This window comes from Poromitra crassiceps (assembly GCF_964638095.1).
Source record: "Poromitra crassiceps genome assembly, chromosome: 13".
NCBI classification, from domain to species: Eukaryota; Metazoa; Chordata; class Actinopteri; order Beryciformes; family Melamphaidae; genus Poromitra; species Poromitra crassiceps.
Window position 1 is genome coordinate 25,018,931 of NC_139644.1, and position 26,926 is coordinate 25,045,856.

The 26,926-nt window shown below is 44.3% G+C and overlaps 2 protein-coding genes and 1 pseudogene across 3 annotated transcripts in view; 2 read left to right on the top strand and 1 right to left on the bottom strand.

Annotated features, from left to right (window-relative positions):
- Positions 1-3,130: 3,130 nt before the first annotated feature.
- dock6 (dedicator of cytokinesis 6) overlaps positions 3,131-26,926 on the bottom strand; it is a 32,661-nt gene continuing 8,865 nt past the window's right edge. The window contains exons 11-49 of the mRNA XM_083649563.1: positions 26,581-26,737; positions 26,168-26,298; positions 25,481-25,574; positions 24,740-24,902; positions 21,419-21,536; positions 20,943-21,013; positions 20,695-20,833; positions 20,473-20,574; positions 20,224-20,310; positions 19,618-19,849; positions 19,170-19,334; positions 18,858-19,033; positions 17,336-17,422; positions 16,748-16,843; positions 16,397-16,537; positions 15,969-16,082; positions 15,643-15,813; positions 15,183-15,322; positions 14,439-14,608; positions 14,162-14,313; positions 13,647-13,829; positions 12,943-13,069; positions 12,730-12,814; positions 12,027-12,123; positions 11,770-11,904; positions 10,029-10,181; positions 9,771-9,929; positions 9,551-9,651; positions 9,246-9,438; positions 8,806-8,949; positions 8,548-8,679; positions 8,395-8,409; positions 7,499-7,624; positions 7,283-7,372; positions 6,962-7,198; positions 6,317-6,460; positions 6,079-6,185; positions 5,795-5,968; positions 3,131-4,450 (exon numbers count right to left, since the gene is read on the bottom strand). Of these exons, the coding sequence (XP_083505689.1) occupies positions 4,408-4,450; positions 5,795-5,968; positions 6,079-6,185; positions 6,317-6,460; positions 6,962-7,198; positions 7,283-7,372; positions 7,499-7,624; positions 8,395-8,409; positions 8,548-8,679; positions 8,806-8,949; positions 9,246-9,438; positions 9,551-9,651; positions 9,771-9,929; positions 10,029-10,181; positions 11,770-11,904; positions 12,027-12,123; positions 12,730-12,814; positions 12,943-13,069; positions 13,647-13,829; positions 14,162-14,313; positions 14,439-14,608; positions 15,183-15,322; positions 15,643-15,813; positions 15,969-16,082; positions 16,397-16,537; positions 16,748-16,843; positions 17,336-17,422; positions 18,858-19,033; positions 19,170-19,334; positions 19,618-19,849; positions 20,224-20,310; positions 20,473-20,574; positions 20,695-20,833; positions 20,943-21,013; positions 21,419-21,536; positions 24,740-24,902; positions 25,481-25,574; positions 26,168-26,298; positions 26,581-26,737 (5,151 nt within the window). The 3' untranslated portion in view covers positions 3,131-4,407. The remainder of the gene's footprint in view (positions 4,451-5,794; positions 5,969-6,078; positions 6,186-6,316; positions 6,461-6,961; positions 7,199-7,282; positions 7,373-7,498; positions 7,625-8,394; positions 8,410-8,547; positions 8,680-8,805; positions 8,950-9,245; positions 9,439-9,550; positions 9,652-9,770; positions 9,930-10,028; positions 10,182-11,769; positions 11,905-12,026; positions 12,124-12,729; positions 12,815-12,942; positions 13,070-13,646; positions 13,830-14,161; positions 14,314-14,438; positions 14,609-15,182; positions 15,323-15,642; positions 15,814-15,968; positions 16,083-16,396; positions 16,538-16,747; positions 16,844-17,335; positions 17,423-18,857; positions 19,034-19,169; positions 19,335-19,617; positions 19,850-20,223; positions 20,311-20,472; positions 20,575-20,694; positions 20,834-20,942; positions 21,014-21,418; positions 21,537-24,739; positions 24,903-25,480; positions 25,575-26,167; positions 26,299-26,580; positions 26,738-26,926) is intronic.
- LOC310787812 (alpha-enolase pseudogene) lies at positions 10,374-11,391 on the top strand (annotated as a pseudogene). The gene has a single exon. The product of its transcript is annotated as an alpha-enolase pseudogene (transcript).
- Positions 22,858-24,168, top strand: angptl8 (angiopoietin like 8; the record flags this gene model as incomplete). The annotated part of the gene is made up of 4 exons (XM_083649291.1): positions 22,858-23,163; positions 23,639-23,782; positions 23,951-24,061; positions 24,151-24,168. The coding sequence occupies 4 exons, from the start codon at positions 22,858-22,860 to the stop codon at positions 24,166-24,168; spliced, it is 579 nt and encodes a 192-aa protein (XP_083505417.1).

The window sequence follows — 26,926 nt, forward strand, 5'->3', positions numbered from 1 at the left end:
TTTTTTTTTTTTTTTTTTTTTTTTTTAATAAACATAGGCTATATTATTATAGGCTGTGTATGGTAGTTGAAACATAGTTTCAAGTTTACGTTTATGTATGTTTGTAGTTAAAACAAAAACATAAATACTGTATAGGCTACATACAGTACAACACAAAAGGCTGTTATTTACCCTTTGTCGCCACCTGGTGAGTAAATATATATAACTAAAACCATTAGAATTGACAACCGGTCCGCGACTTTTTTTCCCCATGTAGGCCTATCTACCAGTCCTTGGCACAAAAAAGGTTGGGAACCCCTGCTCTAGAGGAAAGATTTCTACCTTCTGAAAAGGCAATACCAGCCAAAATAAACATTGTGTTACATTGCTTTGAAACATGTGGTCTCCCTTTTTTGTCAAGTCCATTGAGCCTGGGCAGTGGCAATGTACTTAGTCTGGTGATTATGGATCTTTCCAGGAGGCTGAGCAGTTTGGAAAATAGCCTTATGGTTACACCTGCTCAGTCTGTTCATTTAAAATTAGATATTCCTCTAAATCTGGCTTCCAACCCCCCAAATTTTTTGCCGCCCTCCGGGCGGCGCCAGAGTTCGCCCCCTCAGATTTTTGGCTTGCATGACGCCCCACTCCCCAGACCCCATTCTTATGCATTATGTCAGTTGAGAACCATGCACTGACATAATGCATAAGAATGACTGATGATCAGTGTAAACAGCTGGGCAGTAATCATACAGGCTATAACAAGTCTTTGGAAACATGACTCCCCGGGAGAAGATGTCATCAAATGTTATAGTCTGTAGACATGTAATTACATATATAGTCCCTGACAGGAAACAAATTGGGAACCTGCTGTAGGGCAGGGATAGGCAACAGAGAGTACCCTGTGTGCAGGTTCTCACTCCAACCAAGCACTACAGCAGCTGATTTCACTGAATGTCAACCAGAGAGGAGGAACTAGGCTAATTGGTTAAATTAGCTGGTGTGTAGGCCGACTCTAAAAACACAACAGAAAACAAATGACATTTCAACTGGGACTCCTGAAAATTCTCAGCATGTAGCCTATATTAGGTTTTTTTTTTAAGTGGGAGGTGGGCCTCCCCAGGGGGGCTCGAAGCAGTTTCAGCTGCTCAGTGAATGGAAGTGAAAACATATTACATTAGTTATTACCCTAGTTATCAAAAGGAGATCTGGGCCCTTCTTGAACTAACTTCTTTCTCTCTCTTAAAAAAAAAAAAAAACGAACTTAACTTTACCACTATTCCTTCAGATGTTGTAGTTGTCATGGGCTGTGTTGCATAGTTGATCGCTCTATTGCTGACAAAAATGTGTTATTGTAAGTCGCTTTGGATAAAAGCGTCTGCCAAATGACGTAATGTAATGTAATGTAATGTAAATGAGATCCGCCTAAGTGTGTGTGATTTGGTTAAAGATAGTTCAGAGATTCAGTTTTGTGGAAGTATACTGTTTTGGCCACTTTCCCAGAGTCAGAAACTATAGGCTATTTGGTGTATTCCAAAGTATCAAACAGCAATATCAGGGTATCTTGGCACAATTGTTGAGTGTCTATATGGGATCGCCCAGTCTCACACTTTGAAAACCCCTGGCCTATATGGTTGCAATTCTGGCAAATAAAATGTTATCATTTTGGGGAAAGTAAACCCAGAAATAGGCAACTTATAGCTATGTCATAAAATATATAGGCTAGCTTAGGTTGATGGTTAGCTTACCGGTATGCCCATAATACTAGTAGGCCTACTCTACACCTTTGTGAATAAAAATGTAGTTTATCGTCATTTATATGGACACGGTTAGCCTATATATTTTGACTTGCATCTCAGTAATCATTTTCTCAAAGTGCACCTCACTTTCCAAAAGGCTTTTGGAACAACGCCTTTTTCATACTGGCTTTTTTTTTTTTACATGACGTCATGCAGTCATGTCGCCTTCCCACTCCTCGTGGTCTCTGGCTTCAGTCCATCTGGACGGGCGGATGCATCCAGTTTAGAAAACGGATATCTCCGGTTCTCAACTCTGATTGGTGGAGTCATGGTTGATTAACCGATAATCTCACACAACTGTGACCCAGAGCAATTAATTGCTGCTCACACCACTTGGCAGAAGAATGAAATTCAATCAGGCCTAGCCTATTCTGATTTGAAATTAAAATGTTTGTTCAACATTTGTGTTATTTTAGCGTAACCGTATTTTGCCAGCTTTTGGAAAAACAGCAGGGTGGGCCGTGATTTAGTGATTTTAGAACAATAGTTGTATTAACAGTCTGACTGCTAGTGTTTGATGCGTAAAATGCACAGGGTTTTATGAATGCAGAGTTCAAGCAAGTCTGCCGACATGGGGGCCTTCCCTCCGGTAAATCAGACAAACATTGCAGGATAGCATGGGAGACCCCACAGGAAATTATGAGAAATGTGGCAAAGGTGGAATGAAAACCACACCATTGTACTCGGCCTTATGACTAATGTGACTGTTTAGATTAACCTATAGAAATATAACTTGTTTTGAAATGTGCTAAAACAAAATAACTACAATAACATTACAATAATCTTTAGGACGATACAATACAACACATACGCACAACAAAAGTCTCTCTTAGTTCGATCATTGGAAATAAAAATGGGCCGAACAAAAAATAGCCTACAATCAGGGGTGTAGTGGAGGGTAAACACGAGTAAACGCAGTTTACCCACCTTTTGAAATGAGGCAGATAGTTTACTCACCTATTTTCAGATCACCTATATAAATCAATGAGGGCAAACAAGGTGGGTAAACTACTCACCTTGGATAGCTTACCCACCTCTGTATTTACCACTACACCCCTGCCTACAATGGTAGACCAAGTTACCTATAAATTAAGTATTGAAGTTCATGATAGTCTAAGTCCCTAATATAGGAATATTGGTGATTTTTTGTAAAGGTTAATATGGAACATCTAATTCATCCTGACAAACATAATCGAGTGATTTAGGCTAGTGCATGTTATATTTCTATTATACATTAGCTCCATGTTACAACAAATAAAGTTGGACTAGCAGAGAAGGAAGAGAAGTTTAATAGAAGGCGGTAAAAAAGATCATGTGAATAAATTAAAAGTTGTTTATCCCAATAGGTTAAAAAAAAAAAAAATCCGCCAGCTTGGTAAAATTACAAAAGCAGAGATATTTTAGTATAGTTACAGTGTTACGTGCTGCAGTTTGTTTCAATAGTGCAATATAATATACAGTAGTTCCAATACAGTAGTTCGAAAATGGCTACGTGGACTATACAGTAGATCTTCCACAACCAGGGTGGACAGATACAAGACATGTGGAGTGCTTTTGACACCAGTTCAGATACAATATGGCAGGAATTCTTTTTTCTTCTTTTTTTACACGAAACATGCAGAATTTGTTGTCAGTTGTGCGACTCTACTGCAAACTAAAGGTCACAGTTTAAAAGTGTTTGGGCGGGTGAAGGAGATTGTCAGGGTCAGCACGTCTGTGGTGAACATCTGATGGGTGACTGCAGTGCATACAAGAGAATTTCACAGTTTAAAAACATTGAAACATCCCCTCCTGCCTAAGCACAATCCCCACCTCTACTCTATAATGAACTCCTATAATGAAATGGGCGGATGAATGTGAGAACTTGACAAAGGAGGAATGTCAATTATTTGGTATGTTGATAACAGAAAAGCTTCCTGGGACTATTAAGAAACTATGTCTGGCAGTGACTACTGCTGGTCCCAACACAAATAAGAAGGAAGCACACACATTTCAATAAGGCCACAGAACAAAACAGACCAGCATTCACTTTGCAAGGAAACCTAGCCACTTCAACAGCAAACAGTACAAATACACAAGCAGATGTACAGTAAAGGAACCTTAATCTTTCTTCAGTCAAGCAGACACTCAAACACAAACGACAGATACAAGACAGACGCACAGTCACAGCGGTTCCTCACAGTGTTTGGATGCTCTAGTTCTGTAAAACCTAAAATGAAAACGTGGTTCCCTTTAGGTCGTCAGTGGAGAGACTACTCTTGAAATCTTGGCCTCGCATGCTGAAGAGACAGAGCCTCGCTCCAAATATCTCTGTTTACAGTGCAGATAAACTTCCAGTATAAACAGCGTTAAGTTTTCTCATATAGAGGTGTGAGAGACAGGAGGGTGGGATGCCGGGGGAAGGTGGTTCAGGAGGCGTGTGTGTGTGTGTGTGTGTGTGTGGGGGGGGGGGGGGGTATGGAGTCACTGGGTGGTCAGGGTGAAATAACGAGCTAGACAGGCAGAAGATGCCGCGTGTGTGTTGGTGACAGTTGGTGTGTAAAGGGGAGGGGGGGAGGGGGAGAACAGACGGGATGAGATGCGGCTCATTTCTGAAGCTTGTTGTTTCTGCTCTTATCCTGTCCTGCGTGCTTCAGCAGTCGACTCTGCGAAGACTGGACCTGTTGTAGGAGTTCCTGGGAGAAAAATGCATGATGATTTGTATTTGTTTATTTTGATCAAAGTGTTGTAGTTACTGAAAAGTGTTATGTTATCAGCTGTTAACATGTTAACAATGTTAACAGTTGAAGTGCAGTGAGTCTAATATTGGGATGTGCGAGATGAATCATTTGTCCAAGAATTTTTTTCAGGAATAAGCGTTCACCCATAACTACTGGACAAGGGAGTGAACAAGTTATTAGGAAAGCTATGGATTAGATCTGAACGATATTCCCACACAAATATCTAATTGTGATTATTTGACAGATTATTGCAACTGCGATTAATATCATCAACCTTTTCTTGTGTGTTTTTGTTTTAATTTTGCTTAAGAAGAAAAAAAAAGTCTCAATGTGCAAGGTTGACTGAGTTTGAGTATGATCAAAGGTTTTCACCAATATTGAACTTCTATGGATGATCTTAAAATTTGCATAAAAAAGGCAGGCATATTATCAACTGCAATACAGTCAATCATTTCAATGACTAAGGATAAAAGGACTACTCAATCTGGGCACGCAGCATCTATCAGTCTGACGACTAATAAGACTCTGGGACAGACGGCCGATAGTTCTGGGTTTCCGGTGTAGAGAGGTCTGTCTGCTTCTGTCATTGTTTATAGTTTATAGTCCGACTAGTCCAACTCCAACTCCATTCTCGCGTCAGTCTGACTGTCAACAACGACATCTGCGCACAGAAGCGGAAGTCTTGGCGCGGACATCCGCTCAACACTGGAAACCCCGAAATATCGGTTGTCTGTCCCAGAGTCTTATTAGTCGTCAGACTGATACTCGCCCAGATTGGTACTACTCTTTGTATTCATCGTTGGTTAGTGGTGCACAGAGCAACAAGGTTACTAAAAACATTACTGAGTTTCCAAGAGCCAACTAGCCCTAGTAATCCTAAAATATGATCAGTATTCTAACATTACTCTGACAGGTGCTGTTGACTGCAGCTTAGTTTTTGAATATTAACTGAACTCTGACCCTCACATACAGACAGCTGATGCCAAGAAGCAGTGAAAAGCAACAAACATGTGGTGATAGTTTCCATAGTAAATCAGTCTACATTATTCAAGAACTGCACTGACTGCTTTTATTAATTCATGTTAAGATGGTTGTGGCTTTTCTTTCCCGGGGTCCACTTACTGGTGACAAACTCACAAAATATGCCTGGAGTATGATAGAGTTTGGTGTTATATTTCTATTGTGCTTAAGAGTTGGTTAGATGAGCTATGCGGAGCAGCATGAGCTCATTTTGTGTGTGAGTGTTGAGTGTGTGTGTGTGTGCGCGCGCACGTGTGTGCGTATGGTGACTCAAGTTACCGTTGTGTTTGTGTAGTCTGAGCTGGCAGGGCTCTGTAGAGCTGGGGGATCTTGCGGTTGATGAGGGGACCCAGAGCCAGAGCCAGCTTATTGTAGTTCCTCTCCAGTTCCTTGTGGTAGTCCTTCTGATCTGGCCCAATCAGGGCTTTATTCTTCCTCAGGGCGTCCTCACACCTGCACGACAAGAGCAGAGCGGACACGGGGAGTCAAGATTTGTTTTTATTATTTACACAGCGGTGTGTGTGTGTGTGTGTGTGTGTCTGGGCTTTGGAGTGTGTCATCACCTCTTCGTGAAGTCTTTAAAGCAGAGGCGCAGTTTGTTGTGATGGCGAAACAGCTTTGGGTCATCAGGAATGTCGGAGAGAAAGACCTGTGCCACCTCAAGGGGGCCCTGCGAGGGGGAGAGACTGTTACACATCTGCTCAGGAATGTCTGTCATGACTTCAATCACACGCATACACATTCAATGCATTACGGCTATACACCATGCAAATTATTAGCTGTAAGCATCTAAAGAGGCACCTGGTTGACAGTGGTGCCCACGCAGCCCTGCAGCACCATCTGCAGCATCTTGGAGTCTGCAGGATCCTGGGTGGTGGCGATGGCCAGCTCCTGAGTCTTCTTCTGCATGTCCTCAATGGCCACTTCCATGGGGACTAGAATGATCTGGACAGCCAAACACAACAGAATGAGTATGATGTTTACACTCTCACATTTTGTTCTCTTTTTCCATGTGCAATGTCCAATATAGCAACTAGAAGTGCACTCGGAGAGCGCAGACCTCTGCCAAGGCCAATACTCCAGTCTGCTATGATATGCACATTTTGTGAGTCGGATCGGAACCCTAACCCACCCACATCCGCCCAGCCACTCCCCCTTACCCACCCCTTGAACCCTGACTCTCTACGACCTTCCTATCCCAAGTTATGGCCCCTTTTCCCTAAGCCTGCCCCCTTCCTTGACCCGAATCATATCGGATCTGTGCCAAAATGTAATGAATGGGTTCTTCCTTGGCCCATGCTACACCCTTCCACAAAGTTTAATGAAAATCGGACCAGTAGTTTTTGTGTAATCCTGCTCACAGACAAACAGACAGACCGACCGACAGACAAACAGATTGCATTGAAAACATATCCTCCTTGGCAGAGTTAATGAACCAACGCCCACCTCCTCCTTGTGGATAACGTTGATGCGTGTCTTGACGTAAGGGAAAGCGTGAGAAGTGGTCAGGATGCTTTTGCGTTTGTACTGCTCATGCAGGTCTCCGTGGGCACGGCCATCCAGAGTGAAGGGGGTGCAGTACATGAAGGTACGCAGGTTGTAGTTCTTGTCAAAATAGGTGATTCTCTCCTTCAGTTCGTAGGTGTCGAAGAAGGGCTCGACGTAGGTGATCTGGAGGTAGGCCTGACAGAAGCACAAACGCACATGAGCATAACAACACATCCTGCCAAATCTGTAATACTGCAGCTTTCTCTTTTCCATGCTGACCTTGTTGGGATCCATTTTGTTCTTGTCCACATGATTGGAGTCCTTGATAATTTCAACAAACTCATCCCCGAACCTCTCAGAATAAAACTCCTGTACGCAAAATAAAGGAAGTGTTATTTTTATAAATACGTTGCTCAACTCTGCAATGAATGATGCACTCCAGAGGATCATAAATCATCATTGACATGTCATGCGTATGGAGACTAGTTGACGTGCCTCCAGTCTGTGTGAGATCTCCGATAGCTTGGTGATCGATGGCTCCTTGTAGACAAACTCCTGTTCATCCAGGTCTCCAAAGAGGCTGCCATAGAAACCAACCCGGAAGTAGGTCCCAAACATTCTCTACACACTAAAAGGGAGTTGAAAAGACATGTGGATTAAAGCCTGTTGGGTAGGGTTGGTTGGGAGGAGTGCATCCAAAACAGATGACTTTTAGAACTTAGGTGACCTATAAGGGGAATAACAATCATTTTAAGAAAGAAGGTGAATTATTCCACAATAAGCATATGTGACCACAAACTCTCACATGGGTAGAAATGAGTGAAACAAGACTAATGTGTGATCAAGATGCAAGTGATGTCTGGAGTTACTGTATTAAAGATGAGTCAACTTTGTTGACTCAATAGGCGACTTGTCTGTTTCTACACCCCATGACTCATCATCCTTGGTAATGTGATATTTTCTATCTTATCCAGTTTGTTTCTGCAAGCTGTTTCATCTTTGAGACAAAATATGCTCTATCATTATTGCCTGTAGATAGTGATGAACCAACAGAAAAACAAACTGTAGTAGGACACAGGGACACATTTTATTGAGGCTCGTCTGTCCCTTTAGCCAACATGTTGCACCACAGTAACCAGCAGGGAGGCCAAAGAGAATGCAAGCCCTTTTGTAACTACAGTATGTATAAATGTGAGGGCAAGTCGGGTGTCTGAATAAGTGTTAGTAGTTTTAGACCATTTCACTCACCGGTAACATGTCATTCACACAGGAGGGGAGAAGAGACGTAAGCAATGGAGGAAGAGACAGAAAACAATATTGTTATTACAAAAAATACAATTATTAGTTGTAATGAAATATAGTATGTAAGATAAACAAGTTGAAGTTGTTACCTCCCATCCTGAGCTCTGGAAGAGTTGTGGGAGGAGAAAAAGAAAAAAAAGCATGTGAGATGGAAACCAAGTGGTTGCTCATTCTGACATCAACACAGACAAGCCTGTTTAGTGCTGACGAGTGATGACATCAGGATGAAAGTGTCCACTCACCTGGTTGTAGACTTTGTTGAAAGCTTCCTGCAGCTTTCCATGGACAGTAGCCAACTTTTTGAAGTCTCTGTTGGCCTCGTGGACGGGCAGCAGGATCTTGTACACTTCATTTATGGCCTCATACATGGCAGCCTGGGAAGGGGGGGGGGGGACATACCGCTCCGTCACATACCACTCCTTAACCATGTTAGCGCTGTAACTTGTGCCGTGTTAACACGCAGACTGTCACCATGTGGTTGGAGAATGTGAGTCGTGTACCATGTTAAAAGAGGCAGCTGCTTGCTCCAGGAGGCCCACCAGGCCAGACTCGCTGAAGTACTTCCCCGCACAGATACCCTCCTCCTCTGGAGACAGGATGTCATCGGACACTGCTGACTCCTCTAACACGTTGGATGAAATATTCTGTAGGGAAAGAACAGGGCAGTCAAAACAAATGACAGGAGGATTTGAGGATAACAAAAACAAAAAAGATTCTCTTTACACTTGTCCCCTCCATAGATGTGCAGAGTTGGCATCTTTGGAGACAAGCGACTTTAGAGCTGGTAGGGTCTCGTTCAAGAACACGTTAACAGGCATGACATGAAACGGGGACTTGAACCTGGGTCCTCCAGTTGAAGGAAAGCCTCCCCACTGACTGCGCTACCCTGCTGCCCCACATGTAGTTCATTAACAAAATGATTAAGTTGTAGTCCACTGACCTGGAAGGTGACACAGCCGATTGGCAGGTAGCGGCAGTCCTCCAGCATGTTGAGGTATTCTGCCACCAGGGCGGCGCTGTGCACCAGGCAGTGGGCTGCCTCAGCGTGGTTCCCTCTCTCCGAGTGTTTCCCTGCCATGTTCTGCAGCCATGTCAGTCGCAGGTCTGGGGAGTTCTGGTAGCCCTTGGCAATCCTGAAATGGAAAGGAAAACTAGGTAAAGTACGAGAAGTGAATTTCAGCGGTTTGAACTGTATGATGGTGTTTTAGTTGAACATGCCAGGCCTGTTGACGTGCATGTGAGTACCTGTACATCAGGTCAAGCAGCATCTCTGGATCGTGCTGATGCTCCTTCATCTTGACAGTGTCAGTTAGAATCATGTGCAAGTTGAAGACAAGATCCTGGACCTGCAGTGGCAAGAGTACAACTCAGCAAATTAATACATCAATACTGCATAAACAGATGTTTTTTCTATTCATTCTACCAGCTCCAGATCAGTGTGATGGTGGATGATGGATATATGCACCTGCTCTGGGAAGGGCGTGTCTCTCAGCTCCAGGTCTTCTTCAGCGTATGTCAGGATGGTCTTGAGGGAGTGACGCAGATGCTCTTCGTTGAAGTTCTGGGACGTTCCCACCAGGCAGGACAGAGACATGGTGACCTGCATCTTGACTCGCGCAAAGTTCTGGACCAAGAGATAAGAAAGAAGTTCAAAAGGTGAGTCACAGCATTATGGGCATGAACATACAAATCACTCAGAATGCAAAATACCGTTTAGACTTACGTTGCCAATCTCAAAGTTCTGCCTCATGAGCAGGTAGAGAGAGGCGGAGGCGTGGCTTCTGACAGAGCCCACACTGCTGCCGCAATGTCGCAAGAGACGCAGGCACAGGTCTGCACACAGCTCTGTGTCTTCTTCAAACAGCATCTCTGGGAACTACACACAGACACAGACACAGACACAGACACAGACACACACACACACACACACACACACACACACACACACACACACACACACACACACACACATTTTTACTTTATACACTTCTTATACACTTATACACAAAGCGATTAAACACAGAAGCAGAGTGATGAAGATAACAGTGATAGAAAATGATGGTGGCAAACAGAAAACAAGTCTACATTTGGTGCTAATGCCATTCTGGGCGTCTCCTTGGCCATGTGCAAAGGCTGGTGCAGCGGAGAAAGGTGTGCCCCTCTACCGCCACATTGCTGATCTGGCTGGCAACAAGGAAGTCATTCTCCCGGTCCCTGCTTTCAACGTCATCAACGGTGGCTCCCATGCAGGCAACAAGCTGGCCATGCAGGAGTTTATGATCCTGCCTGTGGGAGCCAGCAGCTTCAAGGAGGCCATGCGCATCGGTGCTGAAGTCTACCACAACCTGAAGAATGTCATCAAGCAAAAATCCGGCCAGGATGCCACCAATGTAGGAGATGAGGGAGGCTTCGTGCCAAACATCCTGGAGAACAATGAAGCTCTGGAGCTGCTGAAGGACGCCATCAGCAAGGCCGGCAACACTGACAAGATTGTCATCGGCATGATGTAGCTGCCTCTGAGTTCTACAAGGGCGGCAAGTACGACCTGGACTTCAAGTCACCTGACGACCCCGGCCGCTACATCACTCCCGACCAGCTGGCTGACCTCTACAGGAGCTTTGTCGAGGAATACCCAGTGCTATCCATTGAGGATCCCTTTGACCAGGATGACTGGGAGGCGTGGACCAAATTCACAGCCAGCACCAGCATCCAGGTGGTCGGCGATGACCTCACAGTCACCAACCCCAAGCGTATTAAAAAGGGCGTGGCCGATAAGGCCTGCAACTGCCTACTGCTCAAGGTCAACCAGATCGGCTCCGTCACAGAGTCCCTGGAGGCCTGCAAGATGGCTCAGAGCAACGGCTGGGGTGTGATGGTCAGCCATCGCTCCGGAGAGACAGAGGATACCTTCATCGCTGACCTCGTGGTCGGGCTCTGCACTGGACAGATCAAGACAGGTGCACCTTGCCGATCTGAGCGCTTGGCCAAGTACAACCAGCTGCTCAGGATTGAGGAGGAGCTTGGAGACGAGGCCCGTTTTGCGGGCCAGGACTTCAGGCACCCCATCTGAGCTGGTCTTCCTCCTTGGGCCTACACATACTGTACACCACGCAAGCTATGTAGTTAAGCTACAGATAGCCTACCATTCCACCATTGTTCCATCTTTATCACAGCTTGTTCGGAGCATTGAATGTTCGTTCTAATCTATACACCATAAAACTTTAATACCCCAGGCTTTTATTTGCTTCGGTAACATTATAGGACACTATTTTATTTGGTTATTTTGCAATGAGTAGGTATATGTAGACATGTTTATTTTTTAAATAAACATACCTAAACAAGTTGTTATGTCTCTGGTGGTTGTATTGGTTTGCCATCTTGTGGACATAATGTGCAAAAATGTATATTTGAATATGTCGAACCCGACAGCCCTATTCTGAATACAGACTAATACACACACACACCTTGAAGACCAGAGCCCTCTGTGTAGTGAAGCAGTGCTGCAGGAAGAGGGCACTCTGGTTGCCTGCCATGCTGTGGAGCAGCACCCTCAGCACCCCGCCCAGAACACTCTCCTTCAGCTCTGATGCCACCACAGTCTGAAACAGGGCAGACAGAGAGGGGACGAATGAGGGGGATGGAACACAACATAAAGTGGTCAGTAGGCGAATGGTCGGCCAAGGGCCGCAGCATCTACTGTTTTAGTTTTCCATTGTTTTACCTTGACTACGATCTCCAGTGTGTCCAGTACGACCAGAGAGGCCTCAGTAGCCAGGTTCCCATCCACCACTGACTCCTGCTCCATTTCAGCTTTAGTTCTGGTAAAACATGTTTGTTTACCATCAGTATCATACAGTATATACAGTATTGCACTTATTTGGATGAAGCAGTATGGTAATGTAATTAATACGAAAGCATTTACATGACTAATCCTAGTCTACCATGTCAGTGGCCTTTTTATGGATGGTACATCAGGTAAGAAAAGTAGTCTAACACAAATGGATATCACTATTCTGTTGGCATTTTCCTGTAGGAGAAGTCTGCTTTTTTCCTTTTTTATTTACATTAAGGCACAAGCTAAATTCAGGCTGTGTTCTCGACTCAACTTCCACCTGTTGGCTTTGTGTCTGCCCAGCCATGCCGGGATTTTGAGACAGATTACTTATCCTCCGTGAACTGGCTGCATATCAGACATCATACTAAAAATTAACCCCCTCCATATAATACACATAGAGAATATGAGTTACAGCCACATGATTCGCTGTTTGGAAAAGCAGGCTATTTGTGTCGAGCAGGTGTACCTAATAAACTGGCCAGTGAGCATTGTATATCACACAGGGAGAGAGAAAAAAGTGTTTTCATATTGTCCTGAACAAAATCAAGGTCCCCATCGGTGTTAGTTGGCATTAATGTAAATGACCTACTTATCAACTCTATCTGTATTTTGTCTCCAGTGAGTGACGTTCTTCCTCCACCTAACGTTCTCTTGGCTGCCATAGGGACTCCTTTCTGGAAACAAAAACAAGTTACACTTTCCATGAACACCCTCAACCACAGAACACAGACACAAACCCTAACCCCTCAAACTAAAGCAGCTGCTGACACACACACTCTCCTGTGTTTTACGGCCTATTTACCTCTGCAGCGACGGACCATCTCCTGACGGGCTCCAATGGTGCCCAATATGGCCTCTTCCAGACGGGCCTTCATGTCCTGAGACTTCTTAAACGTCAGGCTGTTGATCCTCTCTAGAGCCTTCTTCCCCTGCCACAGGAAAACAAATGATACCCCGGAGTTGGCTGCTTACTGTACAAAGACATCTTTATGCCATTGTAAGGGTTACTTCTTATTTCAACTAGAAATAAAGAGTAGCTATATGGGTTTTGGAATGTACTTGAATAGTGGGCAGGTACAAACACTACAAAAATACTAGTTACATTACTAAAATGTTATGATAATAGACAAATTAATTTGCAATCGTACAAATATGCGAATCATCGCAAGCATAACAATGGACTGAAACACTGATCATTCAAATTTGGCAATAGTGTATTAGGGTTATGGTAATAATAGTCGTAGACTATTTTTTTTAAATGGTTGTTGAACAAAAAGTAAACTAGAGCATGTTCCACTAGAAATAAATGTGAGAGTATATTTTTTTGAAAGAACAACTCAGCATTGACAGAATAACAAAGTAGCTGTGGTGCGCTCCTGCCCACCTCTGCAGTCTAGCAGTGTTCAAATTAAGCAGAGGATAGCTGGACATTGCATTTGGGTCCTCCTACAGGGAGAGTTAGTGATGAAAGGTTCTCATGGGAGTGAGTGCGTCTGGTTATTGTACCTTGTACTCAAAGCAGGAGACACAGAGATGCAGCAGATCCAGCAGGCGGTTGATTTGCTGCACAGACAAATCAGACACCCAGCGCTCCAGGAGAGCTGCGTCTGCATTCTTCAGCACCCAGAGGAAACACACCAGCAGAGTCCTGCTGCACTCTGCCGACAGCCAGCTGCACTGGCGGCCAGCCTGACATGAACATACAAACAAACTCAGTGCCAGTCTTTTCATCTCTGTCACTACAGCACAAAATGGATGTTTACAGATGGTTATAGAGAAAACAACAGACAGAGAGCCATCTAGAGGCAAAGAGGAGTAGTTGTGCCTCAGAAAAGTGGCAAGACAAGGGAAGAATGCAAATAGATTTTGAATGAGTGGCTGTGTGGAGTTACATAAAGGCTAGAGTGATCGTCTGTCAGGCTGAGGCAGCAGCCTCCCACACAGAAGAGAGGCCGTGAGGCTGTGACCTGTAAGTCTGCATGGCCCGGGGGAAGGGCCTGACCCCTGCCGCTATCACTCACCACTGTGGGCAGGGCAAACGGGTTGGCTTTGGCATGCGGCAACGGGGAGCCGGCGATCGCCATGGCAACAGACTGACTGATGGTGTTGCTGTTGTCTGGGTCACCGTCATCAGCGTGGGCTGAGGCATGGCGGACCCGAGCAGGTGAGGGGTCTGGAAAAAACAACAATACACATTCTATTGTAAAAAGCCCACTCACATGCAACAATATGCATAAAGAGCTCAAATACAGGAACATTAAAGGTGTGAACATGTAGAAAATAGGCTAATAGACTGACCAGTGAAGTCATGGAGCTGATGCAAGGTTTCCATGACGATGGGGAGGAGAGGCAGGTAGAGCTGAGCGATGTGGGATCTGACCTGCGGATCAGTGTAGCGAGGGTCTGCATCATGGCTGCACAGCAGGGAGTGAACGGCACTGATAGCCTTCTTATGGAGGAAGAACACCCTGTGGGTTGAAAATGGCTGCATAAGAACCTTTGGCATTTTTCCTGTACTAGAAATCATGCACGCTTCCTGGGCTCACTAGCTTGGCCGTACCTGCCCTGCAGCTCACCTGCTGCATGGGCTCGCATACACAGCTCGGCTGCTGCGTGGCCTTGCCTGCCCAGTGACATCACTGATGATGTCATAGACATTGTGACATCAGTGACATCATTACTGACCAAAATCATCACAAATCTCACAATGTGGGACCAAAATCGCAGACAGACAGAGCCCACTTACTCAATTTTATATGATGATGATGATGTGTGCATGCAAGAAAATGTCCTATGATAGAAAAATGTTGCTAGTGAATTAGTGAATGTTTAAACAATTTTAGATCATTTTAAACACAAAACAACTATTTTGATCAATCTTGAGATGACTTATGACATGTAATGTCTTTTATTTTACTTTTATGCCAATCAAGAAAAGACATCCTTTTTGGATATCTCATTTTAAATTAGATGAGATGAAACAATGATACTTTTGGGGAAACAACGAAAAGTGTATACAGTATGTAAATAATAACAGCCCACCCTTCTCCATCAGGATCCAGGATGAGGGAGAGCTCAGTGAGTAGCAGGCCAGACAGGAAATGTTGCTGGCGAAATGGGAGGGAGAGCTCAAACATGCTGGCCACTCCCTGGTCCTGCACCATACTGGAGAACGCTGAACCCTGTGAATACAACAGTAGGAGAGAAGAATACTGTAAGAGAAGCTGTGGGCAGTGACAATTGGCCAGTTTGAATCAAATTACGTTTTAGGCATTCTGCTGTTTTTTCCACAACAACAGCAAAGGAGCAACAGCAAACAGTATAATAAGCAAGGGATGTATATCAACTATCAGGTTATAGACAGTATCTTAGATCAATATTTATATCACTTGGCCTGTAGGGGGCAAGACTGTTCCACCAGCAAGGAATGAGAAGAAGGAACCCCTCTAATTGACCCTGGAAGTAATCAACACAGCGATATAAGAGAAATGCATGCCAGTACCTGAGAGGTGGTGGAGGAGGTGGAGGGGGATGGGGAGGCTGGGGGGCTGAGGGTGGAGCAGGGCAGGTTGAGGGTGACGTAGTGCTCGTGGCTGCAGACGATACGGGTGAAGTCCATCCTCAGGGCATTCAGAGAACTGGGGTTCTGGGCCGTGTGGAGCTTGTTGGCAATCTGTTTAATACAAGATGAAGTGATGGTTTAAGGACATGGCTGTTGTAACTGTAGTACTAGCATTGAGACAATGAAGGAGCTATCTATGATATGCATGGGAATTACAGAGTTTGTGGTTAGAGAAGATGGGGAGGGAAGGGGGGGGGGGTGTGCACCTGTTTGTAGTAGGAGCGAATGAGGTTGAACACAAAGCCTCGGTCCATGAGAGACAGCAGGTCGTTCAGGAAGAAGGCTAGACTGCTGTTTAGTCTCTCCACAAGCTCTACATCCTGAGAGAGAGATGGATATACGTATGATTACACATGATATAGTGAGAAGTAACAAAAACAAAGAAAACATACATTATTCACTCATTGGCTGATTTAAGTTAATGATTCCAGTGATGTTTCAGCAATAGGCAAAACATAAAGCAATGTTAGCATGTGACTGGGTGCCGACAAGTGATACCACTCAGTAGTCACACTGCAGACAACTTTCTAGCTGACAAAAAGCTTCAAACGTCATACTTTTGGTTACGCAGCTCATGGAAATCAAATGGACTTCCTTCCTTAAATTCTTGAATTGCTTGTCGTATGTTCTGTACCTTGTGGTATCGGCCGGCGATGTCTGCACTGATAGCACACACGAGTGCAGCGATGTCGTCCACAAAGCGGTCTGGGAAACGCTGCCGCCTGGGAACGCCTAACTTAGAGGAGAGGAATAAGTGGTGGGCCATGCTCTTTGTCTAGAAGAGAGGGGGAAAGAAAGAGGGGAAAATATATTAATTGTGATATAGTAATATAATATTTTTAAAATAGTGCCTTGTCTTTATCATCCTAAAAATGAATGGCTTCCACTGTGCATTTTGTCACAGTATTCTGTTCACTACCATTATATTCATTATAGCATGGAAAATGGCAAGAATGCAAACGTGAGGTTCCCAAGGCATACTGACCATAAGCTGGAAGAAGAACCAGGCCTGCTGCAGCGCTGCCTCCCTCACTGAGCTGGTGCTGACCACCCACTGGAGTGCCAGCTCCTCATGGAGCAGCTAGAGGAGGACCCACACACCACCAGCCAGGTGAAACAGGGCAGGGAAGAAGGACACATTACACTTCAGAAACCAGGTGAGCTACGCCATTAAGATTTGCTCTTTCACAAAGAGCAAGAAGTGAACTACTATATAATTGTGGTGTGGAAAGATACTAGCTTAGCACTAACAATTGTTTAATAGTAACTTAGGTCTTTATTTTTATTCAGATGAAACAAATTGAGATAATGAACGCAAAGATAAGAAGCCATGTGGTAGTAAAGAACAAATTGAAGATAACTATTTGGTGCTTCTGCCATAGATTTAGCCAAGAAACCTTTGGATGAACCCAGAAGATAAACTCTTAAATTCCACTGTATGAAGGAACAAATTCTCACACAAACTCACAGATAGACACAATTGTTAAAACATAATGAATGAGGATGACATGAATGTTAGGACATAGAAATGTGTCGTTTTTTTTTGTTTTGTTACAGTGAATGCCAGTTTTACCTTCTTGGCAATCTGCCTTGTGGGAACTGAACAGAAGGTGGAGCTGTCCAGAAAGGCAGACATGCGATTGCAGCTGCGTTCGCTTGCCTGACATGGAGTGATGGTGAGGTGAACACACAGAGATGAGGACAAAGTGGTGTGAGAAAGGATGAGTACAGATGCATGGATGGACAGACAGAGATATAAACAAACTCTGTCGCTTCTCTGACAGCAAGGCTGGTAAGGAGTCTGACAGACCTCCAGCAGTGCTTTTGTCAGTCAAACATACCCCCCAAAATATGGTCTGTTAAATAGAGGTGAGAGGATGCAGTGTGAAGGATGTGATCACGGACAGACAGACAGACAGACAGAAGCAGGCACACACAGATACATGGATGTGGCGGGGGGAGGGGAGGGGAGGGGTGAGGAGGTGGAGGGATTTAGCACCTGCTTGAGCTCACAGCTGGAGTTGGGATTCCGGCGCAGGACAGCTCTGGAGCCACCAGGGGCATAAGCAGAGTTTACCCAGGAGTGGGAGCGGTCTATCCCCTGCCATTAGCCACCAGAGACACACATGCACGCACCACACACAGACACGGGCGCGAGCACGCACGCACGCACGCGCACACACACACACACACACACACACACACACACACACACACACACACACACACACACACAGTGCAGCAAGAGGAAAGGACAAAGAGAGGAAAGGGAGGGGAATTAACACACAAGAGATGAATGGAAGGAGGGAGGGAAGGTAGGACTGGTAAGAGGAGAAGAAGAAAGATGGAGAGAATATAAAAGGAAGCTAGGACCAGAGAGGAGAGAAGGTAAGAGGAGGGAGGGAGGAAAGATGGGAGGCATGGGGGGGACACAAGAGACAGAGGCACAAAGCGTAATTGCATATTTGACATAAGCAATGTAATTAACTGCTGGCACAGAATTCCCTGCACCCTTTGGTATGAAGATGGTCAAAATCAATCTCCGCTTATTGGATTAGCTGCAAACAGTGGAGGCGAGAGGGGGCGGTGCTATCATTACCACAAAACAGCAGACACACATCTTATTGGCTAACAGAAAATGGGGGAAAAGGGCACTTGGGAAAAACAACAACACAAGAGTTAGTCATTTTGCGCTTTGCAATCTACCGGTGAACCAAATGAGGGATGAGATATAGACATTAGACAAATATGCCTAGAATGGAAATCTGCCAAACTTCAATACCTTTTTAGTGGCAGTTCATATGAAATACAAGACCATTTTTGCAAATACAGAAAGTTACAACTGTAGTCGTAAGAACACAGGCCGGAGCTGATTCACTAGTGGTGATTTCCCACTGGAAGAACAGCAGCACCAAAAACATTTATAAGACTCAAAAAATTATACATTTAACCATTTTCAAGACCTTTTAAGGCCTTGACTTCAGACAACATATTTAAGACATTTTAATATTTTTTTCCAGGACCTGCAGACACCCTGTAACAACAACAATAGCTGTAACGTTGTAGCCGGTGCAGATATGATAAGTCTCCCTCACCTTGTTCCCTATGATCCTTTGCACCTCTTCGTCAGGAGAAACGGGCGTGGTGGCCAGGTCTGGGTTGGAGTTGCTGATACTCTTAGAGCGAGACAGGTGCAGGCTGCTGGGGCGGCCGGTTGCCCTTGATAAGGTGGCATACTGGATGGGCATCTCATAGGAATTGGAACCTGCTTCTTGTGGAAAAAGTAGGGACAGAGATGTAACTTGAGAGATATTAACAATATATCTGTATCAATATACAGTATATTCCTCATAGAAGAGGGCAGTAAGGCACAGGTACAGTTTGTAGGGTTCAGCCTTGTGACTCACTGGAGGAGGGCATGGTCGGCTCGGTGGTGGGCAGGTGGAAGCAGTAGTGGATGTAGGAGGCCAGCAGGTTGTTGCGGCCGTGCTGGTCCTGGTTCCCCTCCAGGTTCTTGTGGATCTGGTTGACCAACAGAGCCATCGCTTCAAAGGCTGCGCGGCCCAGGTTTACTATAAATATATTTTGAGAATGGGCATGAGGCAGGGCGTAAAATTAGGGCTGATTTTATTTTAGTGTGACCTAAGTGCCTTGCTCTTGTCGCTCGCTCGCCACAACTGCACATGTGCAGTTGAGCAATTGTGCGCCACCGCCGCCGGGCGCCTTATTATAGTAGTGAGATGAATAATGATTGCTCCTAAAATAATCAGAATGAGTATTTTAGTCATGTTCACACGTCAAATCTCCAAAAACACAGTTGATGTCAATTTCTGTCCTAAAGAGCCCTATACTCACCAATTTGGCCTGCGATGACGGGCGGGTAGACGATGAGCAGGATGAGTTTGCTGAGCAGCTGGTGGAGGAACCTGACACAGGTGTCCAGGAGAGCCTTGTTTAACGCCGCCATGCTGGACTTCAGTTCCCCCTCCATGTTGGCCTCGGTAATGATGCCATCCTTCAGACGGTAGGGGAAGGAGTACTCCTCCAGGACATACACAAGAGTGAAGAACTTATCCAGGTGGGGGTCCTAGACGTACAAACACAATGAATATGAAGCCCTGCTTGAACTTGACACATTTCTCTGGGAGAGGTCATGTAATGTCATTTTTATACAACGACCTTTCATCGGGGATTAAGGATCTCTGTGAGTTCTCTCAAATTGCTGCTCATATCATAGCCTGGGTGAAAAACTGTGTGCAATTTCCTCCAGATATTTATTTTCCTTTTCCAGACAAAAATGAAGGGTGTCATATATACACTGCATTAAAATGATGGGTGCTAATGCTAATCATAATAATTCCAATTACAGGACCTTCCCCAAGAACACAAGATAAATTCCAATATGGCTTTTGAAGGTGGGAGAAAAACTTGGGTAGAGAAAGTATGCGCGTGTGTCTGTACCTGAGTGTGAACTGAGGAGGCCGCTGTCACCTCCACATTGAACACGCCTTTGTGATTATCCACCCACTTCATGCCCGGGAGCTGAACCTGCCGCAGAGTGACATCCAGCACATTTAACACTCCACCACAACAACAAAGGAGTAGCTGATGGCAGGGAATCTGATATTCACACCATCTATCTATTCTTCTCTTTCTCTCTCTTGTCTCTCTCAACAACACACTCACTCACTCACTCACTCACTCACTCACATCGGGGGTGAGGACGGAGTAGCTAGGTGGGGGCTTTTCCACCGAGACGGGCAAACTGAAGGAACCGGTGCGTAATCGGCCGTGCTGCATCAGAGGGATCCACTGCGGGCGAAAACAGACACATAATCTCGAACCAGTGGCGAGGCGACAGAAGGAGCTATCAAATGAGTCAGCGTGTGGGTGTAGGTATTCAATCTAGGCCATCTGAAGTAGTGTACTCACAGTGTAGCCCACGGGCATCTCCAGGGGAGTGTTCTGTTTGGGCTGGCAGCTGATGTGGTAGAAGGTGAACAGCAGGTGGTGGTTGTCTGTCAGATTGGCAGGTATCTTCATCTTCATCTCCTCGTAGAACTCCGGAGACCTTGAGAGCCAGAGATAAACACAATGTTTGGAGAAAGCGTGCGGGAAACAGTACTGCACTGGCACAAAGGAGAGGGGTACGGATACGCGTGCGGTTGAGTGAGCCTTACTTGTCGTGGTAGATGACGGGACTGTACGCCTCTTTTATGAACTCAGCACAGCTGGACTTCCCGAAGATGACCTGTCATGATGGCAGTTTAAGTTGTGTTTAGATTTTTCTTGGGCAGTAGGAGGCGCTCTTTTGATACCGTATGGCAGTCCTGAGTCAAGTCCATGAGCATGTCAGTTTACAAATAAACCGCATTTTCATCCTCTGTCTTGCTTACTGCAAATGATGGTTCGTTAGATTTAACTTGTAAAAGCTTTGAAGCCATTTTGGTCAAAACATCATTTTCAAACCTCATGGAACTGGACCTGGGGTTGCCTTTATATGACTCTGTTGCTCATTAAAGGATGTTCACTCTTGCGAGAAGTCATCATATTTCACTGCCTCGAGCTGTTCTGTATGAACGGGATGCCATTGCTCTGAGAACATTGCAGTCACAGCAATTGAGTATCCTGGCTTACGATTGGTGGAGCCACTCACCGGCATAGCCTGACTGGGATCCTCTCCTGCCATGAACTGAACCTTCACAGCAATGTTCCTCACGGAGCCTTGACGGCTGCTGAAGTTCAGACTTTGTGGGTAAACATACAGCAGGTTCCTGAAGAAAATGAAAATGATGCAAGGCAGAGAAAGACACTTCATTTTTTAATAATAGAAAATAAACCTTGAAATGAGGATTGGTTGCTGTTGGTAGCATAAATGACCAGCCAAATTTACTCGAAGTTGGTTGGAAATTTGCCACCCTGGCTTCAGCTTGTTTGGTTGTCAATACCTTTCATCTGTATTGTCATCTAACAATATAACACAATATACACAACTCTTATAATATGCAAAATATTTGTTTTAATGCAATTAATTGATTTCCTTTTGAAAAGAAAAATTGAGGGAATTCACTCTCTGAACAATTAGCGTTATATTATTTTTGTCCGGTGAGGCCGACAAAAGGCCTTTTAAGTTGTGATTATCTTTGGAGAAGTAAGACACACTTAATTGTATACTGGTTGACAGTGTTAACTTGTCACTCTCACCAGAGTGTATATACCAAGAAGTAATGCGCTTGATTCTGTGTTTCCTTAGGAGGGTAAAAATATCCTTCTATTTTACTTGATTTGAATTTTTAATGCAATGCATTTGCTTGTTCTTACTACTTTTATATGAACTTTATCTTTTTATAAGTCTTTCATCTTTTCTATCTCTTGTCTATACCTTTGCACTTTTTAATTGTATTTTTTTCTATTACTCTGTAAAGCACTTTGAATTGCCTCAGTATGAAATGTGCTATACAAATAAGCTGCATTGCCTTGCCAATTAATTAGTGAAGAAACATTATAATATTGAGTTGTGTGTGTGTGTGTGTGTGTGTGTGTGTGTGTGTGTGTGTGTGTGTGTGTGTGTGTGTGTGTGTGTGTGTGTGTGTGTGTGTGCGTGTGCGTGTTTGTGCATGAGGGGGAGTTTGACCTAGCTTTGAAAATGTGCATGGTGAGTGACCTTAACTCCTATCCAACTCAAACATGGGAGGTTACTGTGAGTCATATTTTAAAATAGCTGATTTTATCCAGTCATCAAGAGGCAACTAGTCACCCCACAATCATCGTCACCACATCACACATGACAACGCTTAAAAAGGAGATTATGGTATTGGTCAATTAAAAACAAAACCCAAGAAAACATACATTTACTACGGGAAACACAAGAGCGACTGCCAGATTGTTATGTAGGTCTTGTGTGTTTGTGACCTAAAAGACAAAATTAGTATCTCAGGGGATGAACTTCATGCAAGGTCACTTAAGGTCACATCAAGCCCCCGATCGAAACACAGCTGGGCTAATGTTTTACTATGGTGTTGCACACATGCTCGTACAGCCCATATAAACGCTCACAAAGCAGCAGTGAGTCTGTGAGCGGCTGGTGCCATCAAGATGAGCTATGCCCTCTGCCTGCTTTGTGTGGCTGTGGGACTGAGGGGAGTCCATGCAGGCCCTATCTGGAAGCCCGGCAAGACGGTGGACAAGGAAGCCCCGCAGCAAGACGTGAACGTGTTGATGTTTGGCGTGATACAGCTCAGCGAATCTCTCAACTATGTTTACGAAACCACCGAGGCAAAGATGGCTCGAATCAGCCGGTCCATACAGAGCCTTGAAGGCACCCTCCAGCAGCTGGGGAAGGAGACTGAGCAGGCTGCAGAGGTGGAGAAGGAGATCAAAGTGGTGCTGGGGTTGCTACAGGTGAGAAAACACCAAAACACAGAGCCCAGCTCTTTCCAATGACCGCTGACCGGTTATCAGTCTCGTCAAATGGTCTAGTTATTTCGAGAGAGATAACCATGAATTGCAATCAAACTGCAGATCTGAAGGCACAACATGCAGGATGAGAAAGATAGCGGTGGTATGCCAAGGATCTGAAATCCCTGTCAGATAAGCCTCTGTGTCTCTGGGCTCTATTGCTGGTTTGCCAAGGCATCAAACAAAACAACACTGCCTGTGCTATGTCTATATAGTACATTAATGCCAGGGCACTTCAAACTTCTTCCTCTTTCCAATCGAATAGTTTCATATTTATCAGATGCATCTAATTCATTTATCGAGGAAAAGAGTGTCAGAGTGACATTAGAAAGCTGCATGTGACAGTGTGGATCAGACAGCTGCACTGATCAGTTGGAGGTGGAAGAGGATAAAGTGGGCAGATGCTCTTTTGACACAGGACCAGATGGCCAAGCTAGAAGCTCAGACCAAGATGACGAAGGACAGGCTGGTCGGCGTGGAACAGGAAGAGGCGGAGCTGAAGACAAAAGTGAAGAACTTGGAGACATACCTCAACAACTCCAACAGCATCAAAGAGCTGCAGGTAAAAGAGAGCTGAACCCTGTCTATCATCCCCCTGTCAAACCAGCCAAGCTGACTGATACTGATAATTTATATACATACTGTATGTAAATATGCAGCATTGACTTACATCATCATACAGTAAATGTGTGCTCTTTTACATTGTTTGATGTTGTTGTTGTTTTTTTAGGAGAGAGTAGAGGAGCACTCATACGTCTTGAAAATTTTACAACATTTCGTCCAGGACCAGAAACAGAGCCTCGAGACTCAGAGCCTGGAGCTTTCCAAACTACACAAGATGGTAGGCCACTGTTTCAAAACATGTGGAAGGCCTAATGGCTAAAGCAATGCTTTTTGTTGCATTAAATGCATCATGTTCTCTTGTTACAGAGTGAAGCTATGCCATAGCCGCTACAGAGGTGCTGAGGTCTCCCAGGTCTTCAGAGCTCTTTGCAAATGTGATGACTCCATCTAGATTTGAACCTTATTACTTAATTGCACTCCCTGCCTCTCCTCTGGTACGCTACATATCTACTACTACAGTTCATCTACACTTACAGCTGCAACTAAAAGTCCTTTCATCTCTGGTGTTTCGTCTCTCCTCTGCTTTTCTGATACTACCTTTTTTCGCCGCCTTTTGCCTCGTGTGAACCAGACTGTACACTTTGTTTTAGAAGTGCTATATAAAGTTATTAAATTATTAAAGATTGTATTTCATATTCTATATCATAATTTATTTAATTCCATTCCAGAATATCTTGTTGAATTCTTGAATGGCAATGGCTTGTTGTTCTTGTATTTTGATATTATGTACCTGTTAAAAACTACAGTCTCAGAGCAGAGAAATATGTATGGAACAAAAATTAAAGATAAAAAAATAACCAAACAAGCACAGTGAGCCTTTCATGCAATAAGTGGGTGAATGTATGTTATGTAGGCCAATTTACAGCATGTGCATGTGTGCTATGTGAATGCTCACCTGTAGGTGGTGTGGGGTGTGTATACGGAGCGAGCAGGGAACTCCAGCACATCTTTGGTTGGCCGCACACGCAGGTCTGGGTAGGGCTTTACATGAAGCAGCTCCGGAGACAGACAGTAGTGAGGGGAGTCCGGGGCTGGAGAGATGTCAATCTTCAACTGGGCTGACGGACACACACAATCATACAGGATGCACACACCGACGGACAAAGACAGGAAATCATAAATCATTCATAAACCTTTATGTGTAGTAGGGCTGCAACAAACTGATTATTTTCACTGTCGATTAGTCTGTTGATTATTCTCTTGATTAATCGATTAGTTGTTCGGTTTATAAAATATCAGAAAATGGTGAAAAATATCGATCGCTGTTTCCAAAAGCCCAAGATGACATCCCCAAATGTCATCTTTTGTCCACAACCCAAAGATACTAAGTCTAAAGTATAAAGTAAAGAAACCAGAAAATAGATGACTCAAACCAATTAAATTATTATCAAAATAGTTGGTGATTAATTTAATAGTTGACAATCAATTAATTAATCGTTGCAGCTCTAATGTAGATGACTTCTTAGGCATATAAAAAAAACATAGTGAGTCATGAGAATGTGGATCTTTGTGTGTCATCCTTACCTGTGACTGGCCTCAGTAAAACATAGTGAGTCATGAGAATGTGGATCTTCACTATGTGTGTGTGTGTGTGTGTGTGTGTGTGTGTGTGTGTGTGTGTGTGTGTCATCCTTACCTGTGACTGGCCTCAGTCGCCGCAGAACAGAGGACGGTCTGCGCATGTCTGCCAGAAATTTATAGAGGTCCTCGTCACTCAGTCTGTCCCCCTCCTTTAGACACAAACAGCAGGGTTTGTAGGAATATATCACACGTAATGGGATCACAAATATTGATAACTGTGATTACGCAGAGTATGTGACTGACTACAATGTAGACTACTAAGAACAATATGTGTGGCTGACACATTTGTTTGTTTAATGTGGTAATATAGTTGTCAAGACCACTGGGAAAATAATGATAGGAGATGATGATAATAATGCTATTCAAAACAATACATACAATTAAATAGATTGGCATTGGTGTTTTATGAAGCAGGTAATTAGTGGGGTGTAATGCTTATATTTTGCCTATAACTTGCACAACTTGCAGAGAAGTATATGGTCTCCTAATAATGAATGAGAGCCAAACACAAACAATGGTGCTGTAATAATTATGGGCAAAGTCAGGATGATTTCAACAGTATGAACTACCAACCGATGTAATTTGATCTCCCTGTTTATAATATTTTAGCCCTTCCTTTTTAACATAATGTTTTGTGTTTGTGCTCTTAACATTAATACTGTAGTGTAAGGACATGCAATTCATCTAGTGTAAACTCGATACAATACTGATAAATAAGCAAAACCACTGGACAGAGACGGACCTGTTTGAAGAAGTTAGTGACGGTCAGTGTGGCTGGACGGAAAGTGGCAAAGTTACACATGTCCTCCCCCACACTCATCCGCTCAAAGCCTTTCTTCTTCCTCTCATTCCACGTCCCATGGCCTTTTCGCTCTGCAGGGAGATACATACAGTATATATAATATATATGATATATAGGTGATATATAGATACATATATATATATAATATATATATAGGTGATATATAGATAGATACATATATATATATGATATAAGAGAGGCACGTGTGTCGGTTACAAGGGCCTTTTTTCACGTAAGCAGTTGGATGCAGTGGTGTGTGTGTGTGTGTGTGTGTGTGTGTGTGCGTGTGCGTGTGCGTGTGTGTGTGTGAACGTGTAGGGGAAGGGGGCGGCGGCGGCTGGAGCCAGCAGTACCAGAGTCAGAGTCAGGATCCGAGCGGTCCAGACTTCCCGCACTGCTGACGATGTTGAGAAGGTGAATGGCCGTCCAGGCAAAAGGCATGCGGAACCGGCCCAGACGACTGCATGACTGCTCCGCCTGCGAACGCAGCTTCTCCAGCTTCTCCTTGTGCTGCGCAGGGAAAAGAAAGAGCAGACAGAATTTAATCAAATAAATTCATCCTCAGGGCATTTTACTGATACCAACTGTTATATAAAAATCTGCGATAGCAAATACAATGGCCCTGCCAAAAAGAGAAGAGCAAATATTGGAGCTATCCAGAGAGAATTGAGTAATAAGTATGAGCAGACAGTAACTGAG